This window comes from Capra hircus, chromosome 14 (genome assembly GCF_001704415.2).
Source record: "Capra hircus breed San Clemente chromosome 14, ASM170441v1, whole genome shotgun sequence".
NCBI classification, from domain to species: domain Eukaryota; kingdom Metazoa; phylum Chordata; class Mammalia; order Artiodactyla; family Bovidae; genus Capra; species Capra hircus.
In genome coordinates this window covers 5,903,372-5,916,207 of record NC_030821.1, presented here as the reverse complement: position 1 = coordinate 5,916,207, position 12,836 = coordinate 5,903,372, and the positions used below count along the sequence as shown (strand labels likewise).

General features: G+C 37.0%; 1 protein-coding gene across 4 annotated transcripts in view; it reads right to left on the bottom strand.

Annotated features, from left to right (window-relative positions):
- Window positions 1–12,836, bottom strand: part of WWP1 (WW domain containing E3 ubiquitin protein ligase 1) — a 150,875-nt gene that overhangs the window by 65,577 nt on the left and 72,462 nt on the right. For 3 of the 4 annotated variants that reach the window (XR_001919118.1, XM_018058180.1, XM_018058182.1), the window contains exons 6-8: window positions 11,343–11,480; window positions 11,187–11,253; window positions 7,576–7,757 (exon numbers count right to left, since the gene is read on the bottom strand). Coding sequence is in view for 3 of the 4 variants with exons in the window: in XM_018058180.1 (XP_017913669.1) it covers window positions 7,576–7,757; window positions 11,187–11,253; window positions 11,343–11,480 (387 nt within the window). In the remaining variant the exon portion in view is untranslated. The remainder of the gene's footprint in view (window positions 1–7,575; window positions 7,758–11,186; window positions 11,254–11,342; window positions 11,481–12,836) is intronic. The other variant, XM_018058181.1, reaches the window with a different exon arrangement.

Sequence of the window (12,836 nt, the reverse complement as noted above, 5' to 3'; positions counted from 1 at the left end):
CCTAAAACTGAAACTGAATAAATTAAACAATGGGTCAATATTAGGAAATTGTTAGGAAACCATATTTAACAGGTTAAGAGTTAAAAGCTACATGTTTATTTTCAATACAAATCAAAAAAGATTCAAAAAATATTGATAAAACTGTTGATAAGAGGAATCTAGGAAAATTCAAAAATAATCTAATTATCTTCCAGAAACCAACAGTAAGCATGATATATTAATGGTAAAACATTAGAAGAACTTCCTATCAAGATGAGGAACAAATTTTAAAACCAGAACAAAACAAGGAAGATCACAATTACCACTCCATTTCAATACCATGGGTTATGTATGAAAATGCATTAAGACAAGAGAGAAGTGAAAAATACCAAATATAAAATGGTAAAACTCATTGAGAGAGATGAGTATTTATTTATATCACAAGAGAATCAATTGAAAATAAAATTAGAACCAATTATTAATTTGACCAAAACATTTCAGCACCATGATCAGATAGATTCAAGTTCAACATCAAGATTACACTCAAGACCTATCTGAAGAAAAAGAAAAAACGTTTCTTAAAGGTATTTTAAAGCATAGACTGGAGACAGAATTCTCTCTAAATGAGAAGATTCAGTGTTGCTTCAAAATTTAAAAAGTAAACTATCCTCAAAACGCAAAAATTCTCATTCACTGGTAGTGGAAACGCAAAAGACACAACCATTTTGGGTGTCAGTTTGCCACTGGCAGTTTCTTACAAAAGTAATAATACTCTTATCGTAAGATCCCGAAGTCACAGTCTTCAACTAAGCTCAGTTGAAAACTTAGGTCCATATCAAAACCTGCACGTGAATATTTACACCCGCTTTATTCATAATTGTGAAAAACTATAAACCACCACAATGCTTGGTTGTGGACAAAGCATAGGTGAACAGATAGACAAACAATGGTACATCCATACAATGGAATATTATTCAGCAACAAACATAAATGAGATGTCATGCCACGAAAATACATAGAAAAGCCTTAAACTCATCAGGTCAGTTCAGTCACTCAGTCATGTCCGACTCTTTGCAATCCCATGGACCACAGCACGCCAGGCTTCCCTGTCCATCACCAACTCCTGGAGTTTACTCAAACTCATGTCCATTGAGTCAGTGATGCCATCCAACCATCCCATCCTCTGTCATCCCCTTCTCCTCCTGCCTTCAATCTTTCCCAACATCAGAGTCTTTTCTAATGAGTCAGCTCTTCGCATCAGGTGGCCAAAGTATTGGAGTTTCAGCTTCAACATCAGTCCTTCCAATGAACACACAGGACTGATCTCCTTTAGGATGGACTGGTTGAATCTCCCTGCAGTCCAAGGGACTCTCAAGAGTCTTCTCCAACACCACAGTTCAAAAGCATCAATTCTTTGGCACTCAGCTTAAATTCATATTTCTAAGTAAAAGAAGCCAGTCTGAAATAGCTACATATGACACTGTGAAAAAGGCCAAACCAGAGAGACAGTAAAGGATCCGTGGCTGCTAGGAGTGTGGAAAAGGAGATGAACGAGTGGAGCACAGCGACTGTTCAGAGTGAAGTAATTCTGAATGATACTGTGATGGTCAGCACATGGCAATATGCATTTCTCAAATCTCACTGAACCCAGGCAATACCAAGAGTGAACCTGAACATAAACTGTGGGCTTCCATTAATCATAGTGCACTTATACCGCTTCATTAATTATATTAATAACAAATATGCCACAGTAATGCAAGATGTTAATAGCAGGGCAGGTTCTCAGTGGGGTACTGGGAGCATGCATTTGATTAGAGGGATGACTATTCATATATATCAATGGTTCTCAACAGAACATCCACTGAAGACACTTAGCAATGTCTGAAGACATGTCTGGTTGTTACAACTAGGGGAATGGGTGGGTGTTACTGGCGTCTAGTGGGTTCAGGCCAGGAAGGCTGCTATGATCCTAAAATGCACAGGGACAGCGTCCCACAACTGAGAATTATCTAGCCCAAAATGTCAAGAGTGCCAAAGCTGAGAAACTCTGATTAATGCATATGTAACCAGCAACCAGGTAGTGTTCAGTCTATTGTAGCTGCAAAATAAATACCTCTTAACAAATGATACAAGGATGACTGAACGGATAAACTTAACAATAAAGACGATAAGAAACAAGGAGGCAGGCAGGCAGGGAGGGATCATAGGTTCCTTCCTCAGGAAAGAACAGAAAAATTGTATGGAGGCAAACAATTAAAATCCCATGTTACAGCAATGACAGCAGAAGCTTATGCAAAGCATTTCCTTCTCTACAGGTGTAAGATCACAGCCTCTGACCTGGCTTCTCAATGAGTGTATCACAAGCCTGACTCCACGCAATTATGACTTTTGATTTAGGAGACAGATCTCCCTCACTTCAGGTTTTATTTCTGAAAATTAATCTCCCATGGACTTGATGGTATGTACATCTCATAGCACCGTGCATCTGTCCTCTAATTGAAGCAGGAAAAGGAGGAAATATTGAAGTACCCAGTATCATTTCTGCCCCTTTTAAAAAGTATGACATGAAAAACTGATTATATATATATATATATATATACATACACACACACTATATATATACACTAAATTTCTTTACAATTCACACCTGAAAGTGGCTATGGCTTTAAAGGAGGTGGAGCACTAGGGAGCCTTTGGCGATGATGCAGTTTCGTGTCTTGATTGCAGTGCTAGTTACATGAAGCCACATGACAAGCTGCACGCGCGCACACGCACACACACATACTCTCTCTCTCTCTCTCTGCGCAGGTATAACGAGTGAAATGGGGGCTGCGTCAATGTCAGTTCCCTCATTTTCATACAGTACTGTAGTTATACAAGACATTAACATTCAGGGAGGTCAATGAAGGGAACACGGGACCTCCCTGTACATTTCCTGGTAACTTTTCGTGAATCTGTATTTCAAAATAAACAATTAAAAGCAAAAGTCTAATAAATTTGTGAAATAGGTTAGTTCTGCCTTACCATACTGAGCTCTATTTTATTAGTAAAGCAATAATTATACATTAGAAAAAGTCATTTCTTCTAGAAGCTAAGGGCAAGGGGGGAAAGTAGAGAAGAAAATCCTATTTTTCTTAACTACTACTATCCTAGAAACATGGTAGATGTTTTAAATTTATCTCATTTAACCTTTGAAACAATCCTGTAAGGTATTACTAAGTATTTGTTTCATTTTATAAGTGGAGACCCTAAATTTTTAGAATGCTAAATTTGTCCAAGGTCACATGCTTATATGCTGAGTACATCATGTGAAATGCCTGGTTGGATGAGTCATAAGCTGGAATCAAGATTGTTGGAAGAAGTATCAACAACTTCAGACATGCAGATGATACCACCCTCATGGCAGAAAGAGAAGAGGAACTAAAGAGACTCTTCAAGAAGGTGAAAGAGGAGAGTGGAAAAGCTGGTTTAAAACTCAATATTCAAAAAACTAAGATCGTGGCATTGGGTCCCATCACTTTATGGCAAATAGGTGGGGAAAAAAATGAAAACAGTGATGGACTTTCTCTTCTTGGGCTCCAAAAACACTGCAGACAATGACTACAGCCATGAAATTAAAAGATACTTACTCCTTGGAAAAAAAGCTATGACAACGCTAGACAGTGTATTAAAAAGCAAAGACATTACTTTGCTGACAAAGGTCCATTTAGTAGTAGTTATGTATGGATGTGAGAGTTGGACCATAAAGATGGCTGAGTGCCAAAGAATTTGATGCTTCCAACTGAGAATCTCTTAGACAGCAAGGAGATCAAACCAGTCAATCTTAAAGGAAATCAGTCCTGAATATTCACTGGAAGGACTGACGATGATTCTGAAGCTCCAATACTCTGGCCACCTGATGTAAAGAGCCAACTCGGAAAAGACCTGATGCTAGGAACGACTGAAGGCAGGAGGAGAAGGGGACGACAGAGGATGAGACGGTTGGATGGCATCACCGATTCAATGGACGTGATTTTGAGCAAGCTTCAGGAGATAGTGAAGGACAGGGAAGCCTGGCATGCTGCAGTCCATGGGGTTGCAAAGAGTCCGACATGACTGAACAACTGAATGAAAACCCACAGTTAAAGTGTTCAACAACAGAGCTAGGATTGGAACGCAGTCCTGTTAGAAACCAAATCTAATCTTTTCAATCATGACTGCCTCCCACTTTAGCTTAAAATAAGTATCAGTATTTACCAACTAAACTTAGCAAACGGATCTTAAGACTCAAAAGAACAGGTAGGGGTTAGGGAAAATGCTCTCCCCTCCAAAGCCCTCATGTACAATACCGTCTTTGGTGAAAGAAATCATTTATCTGCAGTTCCAGGCCCATAACCCCTCATCTGAAACTCTTAGGGCCAAGTGTGTTTCAGAATTCATAACTTTGGAATGTAAAAGGTAGTATGGCACATATATTATCTATTACACTAATATCAAGTCAGATTGGGGGCTAGACACTGTAGTTAAACACAGTATCATTTCTGGAGTGAAACAGAAGGATATTCATACTAAGCAGAAAAAATTATAAATACCTTCAAGTTAGTCCTAGTCATTCTGCCATCAAGTGAGTTTACCAAAAAACTTTTGGTTTTAAGGATTTTAGGATTTTGGAATCACAGGTAATGGATTAAAAACATGTAATATGTTACACACAAAATATGCACACTCCACTCCATCACCACTCTAACAATGAAAACTGACTTTTAAAGTTCTTGATTACAGAAAAAAGAATCCTATTTTTACACCAACACCTTAAAGAAGACTACCCCTTGAAAAATATACCTGAATTCATCTTCCTACTGAGGGATGCCAGATTATACAGAAGACACTGCTAAAGTGGTTTCTACCAACAGAGTAGGTTCCAGAAGCCTTTCTAAACCAGCCAATGGAATGAGGGCAGTTGGATTGTTTTGTCATGTGTCAAAGAACATGCAAACACAATCACTAAGTTGACTGGGGGAATATTATTCGAAGTTTATCAAAGGTATAACCAAAGATGAACAACCCAACATTAAGACACTATAGATATCACACACATCTAAATGAACAGGAGAGCAGGGAGAAGAGGACCACAGAGGTGGGTGTCAGGGACAGCTCCTCTACCAGCTGGGATCTCTGGGCCTCAGTTCCTTCAGGAGAAAAACACCAGTGCCTGTTTTCAGAGAGTTATCCTGAGAGCTGTATTGATCAGTGGGTATATGGTGTTTGGAACATGTGTAGAACAGATATTAGCTGTTATTCTGATCGTCTTAGGCTTCCTTGCAATTACAGAGAATGTCATGGGAATTATTTACAATGGCACCTTCAATTCTAGTCCCTTGTGTGTGTTTTACTTTCGTCTTAAAATTTCAGGCAAGGATAAGAGAAGAATGTGAAGGCAAATCTGTTCCCAACGGAAGCAGTCTATAAAGTATAAAATTAGAAGCAGAATATAAACTGGAGATTCTACAATGAGGGGGAACTCAGCAAGTTCTCTCTTTTGCAACAACATCTGAATAAGCCCACAAGCCCAAACATGCAGCTATCTAGTGGTCAATAGATACTTTGGCCAATCTATTCTAACAGCTAAATATTTTAGGAAGAAGAGCTAAATCTCCAAATTCCATACACTTTTAACTGGAAGGTGATAACAAGAATGAAATAGAATGACTGTAAAAGCCTTTCTAAAATGAGCATTCAAAATTCTTATAGTTCTCATGAAAAAGGAATAGACTCAATAATTGGTCCTGATGTCTAATTACTTACAGAAATAACGGAATTGGATCTACTGCTCTAATGAATCTAATGATAATCCCATATAACAAATCAAGTCTGGTCACATAAGGGTATTTTTATTTTTACAACCTCTTCAGCACATTCTCAAGAAGTTACAATGTTTACAATCTAAATTTCTTTATGGGTGGATACCCAGTTTGTGTGTCATTTTTGGTATGGGTAAATATAGGTATATCTGATAATCTACAAATCTATAGGTCAAATGCACTGGATTTATGTTTTATTATTAAGAACTCTAGTACTAATATAAACCATTTTTCTACGGGTGATTATGTATAAACCATATACATGGGTGGTCCTTCCCAAACTTATTTTCCCAGACTATTTTTTAAAACTATAAATTTAACTGAGGATCCATAATATAAGCAGAGTTCTATGAAACTTACTACTGTATGTACTCTCTTGGAATTAGCAAGGATGCTGATATTATGATGCTTTTTCAAACCGATCCATAAAAGATGGAACATCAGGCATAAAAGCTGGTGTTCATATTTTTTGTTTTGGGACGGGCTTTTTGGCTGCACCTTGAGGCTTGTGGGATCTTAGTCCCCCAAACAATTAAACCTCAGCCTGGCCCCAGGAGTGAACGTGCCAAATCCTAACCACTGGACCACAAAGGAATTCTCAATGCGAATCGTTTTAACTGGTCTGTTCTTAATTTGTTCCTTTATCCCTTTGCTAATAAATCTGAGACAAACGTTCTTACTAGAAAGCATACCAGAATCAGAAAACAAATAAATGATCCTGTTCACTCATTTCAGCCTGGTCATCTGTGTTTATTTTCTCTCATTTTCCAGACACCTTAAATTAACAATGAAAGTGTCAACTTATTATGAGGACTTAGGATGTTTAAGCCTATCTTTTTTATAAAAAAAAAGAGGAGCATTAATAAATTACATTTTCAGAAAACCATAGTGTCAGTTCCCACATTTACAAAAACTCACAACATGCACAGTAAATATTTCCCCAACCTTCAGTATAAATACATAACAGTATTCTCTATAAACCCATCCCCATCTATTTTCATATAATTACTTCTTTACATGTTTATACTTTTGAATAATCCCAAAAATAGATGAGGGAAAGAATACAGGCTCTGGGATCAAAAGACAGGATGCCAACTCTAGCCTCAGGACACACACTAGTAATCTTAAGAAGTCTTAAGATGTTTGCGTTTCAAGGAATTCATCTGAAAGAGTTAATTTATAAAGATCAAACAAAAAATGATGCATGAATATTACAGCTGAATCCACTGAAAAACAGGATTACAGAAAAAATTCTTCCATAGACAGTCCTTCTATAATAGTAGAACACTTCCCCTTAGAAAATACAAAACCTTCAGAGCGCTGTATCACCTCACAATACATTTTTTTACTAAGTTACATGCCAAGAAGTATCTGTCTGGCAAAAGAGAACCATTTAACCAAAATGGTTAAAGGAATCATTCATCACTAACAAATCAATAAATTCCCTAAAGTGCTTTTAGAAATACATTCTACATTATAAATAGTAATTTTTTTGTAGCATAAACCCTAAGATTGACTATCACGCAAGTACTTGTACTTGCTTACTGAAATGTGCTATTATAATGTAATTTTGGAATATCTTCCTAAATAGTCTAGGAAAATTCAAATTATGAAAAAAAAATTCAGGTGGTATAATCTTCAAATTCCTTTTACAAAACTGAAGATTAAGAAAGATTGTACAATAAGAAAAGTGTATGTACAGATAGGTAAAATTTAGTTTTCATTTGAATAATATGTCGTAAGTACCCATGCTTACCAGTGTCATTGGCAGGCTCAGATGTGAGTGGTTTTGGAGCTGGTGTGTTTTTGGGTCTGGCAGCAACCTGAGATGGAGATGGTGTGCTGTCCCCGTTAATTACAGATGAACAGCACGAGTTTTGTACTACAGTGTTTGTAGGTACATGATTATCTATCCCGTTAGTATCTTCAGCAGCCAACCTTCAAAAAAACAAACAAAAAAGATATCTTACTTCAATGAATTAAAAACAATCACATAACTTTTCATCAGAAATTTTGTAAGAACATTTACGAAGCTCTTAACACTGAAGCAAAATGATAGGTATAAAGAGTAATGAACAAGAGATATCTTGATTACTTTTTTAAAACATTTTTTTACATTTTACATTTTATTACATACTTAAAGTTTACATTACTTTCAGTTCTAAGTGTAACCACACAGTAAACATATATTGAGATATATAATCATACTGTCAAAAGTACCTCAAAGCAGTGATCAAATTGTGTATTTTAAATATTTAAGTCTAAGAATATTAGATTTATTTTTTAAATGTCTGGAAATATTTTCAAAAAGGTCATGAAATTTATAAAAATCAATTCCAAACTGTTGAGTACTGAGAAGACCAAAAACGTCTTACGATACTGATCACAAGCTATTACCAGCACTAAAATAATGAGTATGTGATGATCACAGAAAGCTGAATATTATATTCCAGAGTTAGAAGAATTTACAGTGTATTCATTACTGCAAATAAATAAATATGTCTACAATTACAAAATCAAGCATTTTAAATCTTATAGGCAGGGAGTTAGGCAGTATCATGTAAGTAATCAGGAGAACTTTCCCAAATACACTGGTAAACCTATATGTCTTCTCCACAGAGCAGCCTTAATTTTTTTTCTTAATTTTAAAAAATAAATAAATCAGAGCACATCTCAGTCCTGCCCCACCTCATCTATCTCTCTGATCTATTTCTCTCCAAGCTATTCCTTGCCTACCTTGCAACAGATATATTAAATTAGTATATCAATTTTGTATGAAAATCATGCCGAAGAGTCTTTAAATGTTTATTACAAACTTTAGATACAGGGAGTAAAATTATAATGACTTACAAGATTATCAAAAAAAGGTTAAACATATTCTAGAGTTAGAAGAATCTACAGAGCAAAAGGGCTTCTCCAATGGCTCAGTGGTAAAGAATCTGCCTGCAGTGCAGGAGATGTAACAGACATGGTTTTGATCCCTGGGTTGGCAAGATTCCCTGGAGGAAGAAACGGCAACCCACTCCAGTACCCGTGTCTGAAAAATCCCAGGGGCAGGGGAATCTGGTGGGCTACAGTTCACAGGGTCGCAAAGAGTCAGACAGGACTGAGCACACACAAGCACGCACGCGGAACAAAAATCAACTAGAAAGAATCAGTGTCCTTGTTTTACTTGCTATTTCCTCTGCCTGGAATGCTCTTCCCTCAAATCTCTGCATGGATGGCGCATTTTTGGCCTTTTAATTATAGTTTGAATGGCACTTCCACAGAGATGATTCCGCGACATTTCTCTTTATAAAGGGTTCCTTTACATTCCTGTCACCCTGTCCTGTGTTTCGATGACTTCATAGTTCTTATCACTATGTCCAATTAGCTAATTTCTTCCCTCACGTGTCTACTATCTACCTCTATCCTGCCAGAATGAAGATTCCACAGGAACAGGACTAGTATTCTTAGTGCTTGGACTAGTGCCTGGCACCAAACACGCACTCAGCAAGTACCTGGACGAACTAACAACACTTTCCCTTGTCACCTACATATTTAGAATGAGATGTGTTCAGGAATTTTGGGCAGGTAAAGCTTTGGAAGGGCTGCCCAGGTGGCACAGGTGGTAAAGAACCCACCTGCCCATGCAAGAGACCTAAGAGACGTGGGTTCGACCCCTGGGTCGGGAAGATCTCCTGGAAAGAGGGCACGGTGACCCACTCCAGTATTCTTGCCTAGAGAATCCCCATGGACAAAGGAGGCTGGCAGGCTACAGTCCATAGGGTCACACAGAGTCAGACACGACTCAACCAACTTAGCAGGCACACAAAGCTTTGAAATTTCTCTCAAGTTAATCTGATTTGTACACTCTTCCCTAAGACACTCAGCAAGGATCAGTGACCTGGGAGACAGAGTAAAACACTGCAACTTAAGTTTTCCTGGTGCTGTAGAACTAATCTTTGATTCAAAATGTAGTTACATAATAAATAACATTAGTCTTTAGGTTGGTAGTGATTCAGGCTCCTTTAACCATCTAAAATTTCATTGCAAAAGTTATAATTTTTGATACATATATATATATGTATATATATGCACACACACATACGCACTAGAGCATTTAAATCTACCTAATTGCTGTATCCTTTCAGTTTGATTCCCGGGTCGGGAAGGCCCGCTTGAGAAGGCATAGGCTACCCACTCCAGTATTCTTGGGCTTCCCTTGTGGCTCAGCTGGTAAAGAATCCACCTGCAATGTGGGAGACCTGAGTTCCATCCTTGGGTTGGGAAGATCCCCTGGAGCAAGGAAAAGGCTACCCACTCCAGTACTGTGGCCTAGAGAATTCCATGGGGCCACAAAGAGTTGCACATGACTGAATGACTTTTCACTTTTCAGTTTTGAATTTTCTCAATGTGAATAGTCATGTGGATATAAATAAATACATTTATTTAAGCCAAATATATATTCAGACGACATGCTGATCTGTTCAAGGGCTCTGTGAAGATCATTTAATAGCAATTTAGTAGCAATATTAGTAACTGTAGATTAATGAAAGTCACACTTTGTCATATAACAGCATGATTTTTCAAATGTATTTCACAGCAATGTACTTTCACATGTTCATTCCATTATAATTGATCTATTACATGCTTTTATTCTAATTCAAATTATTTCAAACAGAAAGTCTCTATTAGTTGTCATCAAATGTGAATCTATGGGAGTTGCTGAGATGGCAGGATGACCTCTAAGGAGAGACCACAATCGGTGCAATATCTATCTTCTAGCAGTTACAGGAAGCTGCCAACTCAGACAGCAGTGAGATAACCACTTTTCCACATCACTTGACTCTATTTACCGATAAAATATGCCTAAATACAGATTTTTAAGAGCCATTTCCAATTTTTAAAAAAAGAATGAAGTTCTGACACTTCCTACAGCATGGATGAATCATATGCTAAGTAAAAGTCAGTGACAGAAGGTCATACATTATACGACACTGTTTACAGAAATGGCCAGAAGAGGCAAACCCACTGAGACAGAAGGTGAGTGGCTGGCAGGAGCTGGGAAAAAAGAGGCGCGGAGAGAGAATGCCCCAGGGTACAGTGTTTTTTTGAGGGTGAAGAGAATGCTCTGAAATGAGACACTGGTGACGGTTACCCAAATCTGCTAACCTAAAAAACTACTAAGATATACACTTTGTTCCAATAATATATCTCATTACAGCTGTTTTTTTTTTTTAAATCACTTTGATAAGAATTCAACCAAATAATACGTTTAGATATAAGCTTTTAAAGTCTATGGCAAACTCTAAACGAAGGTTAGAAACTTCATATACGGGAAATGTGGTGTTACTTTGCCACAAACACCAAAACAAAACATGCTACCTGGTGGTTGTCCTTGCTGAAGGCTCTCTGTCTTCATGTAAGGCGTCACCATTTTGCTGTACTTCTACTGAATGGCAAAAGAGAGAGACACTAGGTTTTTTACATACTTCTTGATTTTTTTTCCCTTCAAATTTTAAAAACCCAAAGTTAGCTTACTGGCTGGAGATGAGCTGCTGTTTGTTATATTTTCTTGCTCAATCACCAGTCCATCAAGCACAACTGTTAATTCACCAGTTTGCACGACACCATTCTTGGTTTCCAAGGAAAGTTTTAATTGTTCTTTGACTTTTTCCACTAAGGGAGGGGGGAAAAGAAAAACTAATTTAAAAGCTTTTGTTATGTACAAAAACATGTTTCAGAAATCAAAACTATATATAAAAAATGACTCATTTAGTGCTTGATGGCTACGGGTGAAAGGAATTATTTGTGTTTTTATCTGTAGGCCCTTCTATACCACACCAAGATCACTTCCTTTCACACCTAGATGAGTAACTCCTTTCCTTTCACCACATACTTTTGGAATCATCTCTAATTGTCCCTTTACACAGTATAACGTTCAGAGAAAAGACAAACCTCTCTAGATAAGAAGCACAATAATGTCCCAAACTTGCTCTATGGCCCACAGTACAAGGTAAGACTTGTGGTTAAGGCAAAATTTCTGCAGGAGACACAAGAGGATTCCTTAATTCAGTTCAGGGACTTCTAGCTGTACTTTAAGTAGTCAAATTACTTAAAGCCTCAGTTTCCTCATCACAAAATGGAGATCATTTTGTGATGATCAAACTAGGAACTGTCATATGGTTCAAATGCAAAGTCACAGAGAAAATTCCACATCTGACACACAGTACGTGCTTAATAAATGGCAATAGTTTACTATTTCTTTTTCATATAAGGCCAAATATTGATTCTTTATTATCGGGATATCTAATTCTTACTAAATGCAAAGTTATTTTGCTTTAACTTCTATCTCACAGAATATATATCAAAAGTATTAGTGACTCCTTTATTATGCAAAGCAAGTCCAGTTACTTCAATCTGACCTTCATTTTTAAAATCCAAACATATTTTTTACTAGATTATATCCTTGACTTTGGTTCCTCCTATATTTAAGAAGATTTTTTTCCCATTTACCAAATATCTAGCACAAATACTTTAATTACCCAAGACAAGACAAACAAAAATCTGGAACCTCTAATCATTACACAGGAATTCTTTGCAAAAAAGTTAAGGACCATGTAATAAACAAAGCCTTGTAGAAGACCTACCCCAACCATTTTTACCCCCATAAACCACAATTCCATTTCAAATCACAAAATCAACATTAATAAAACAGAAAAATAGAGGAAATTTTAAAGTACCAAAGAAAAAACCCAAGCCTGTAAAAGCATGAAATTTAGTTGTATCTAGATTCTAGCAAACTATATCTGAAGAAAGTTATTGACCACCATCCTATTTCATTCATCTGCAATTTGGGGGCTTAGCTCTCATTCCTAAAATATTTAGCTAAGGAGATTCTTAATGGCCTTTCACTGCATAATGGCCTATGTGTGAAAAGAATCTAGAAAAGAGTGGATATGTGTATATGTATTCACTTTGCTGTATTCTAAAACTAACACAGCACTATAAATCAACTATACTTAAGTAACATTT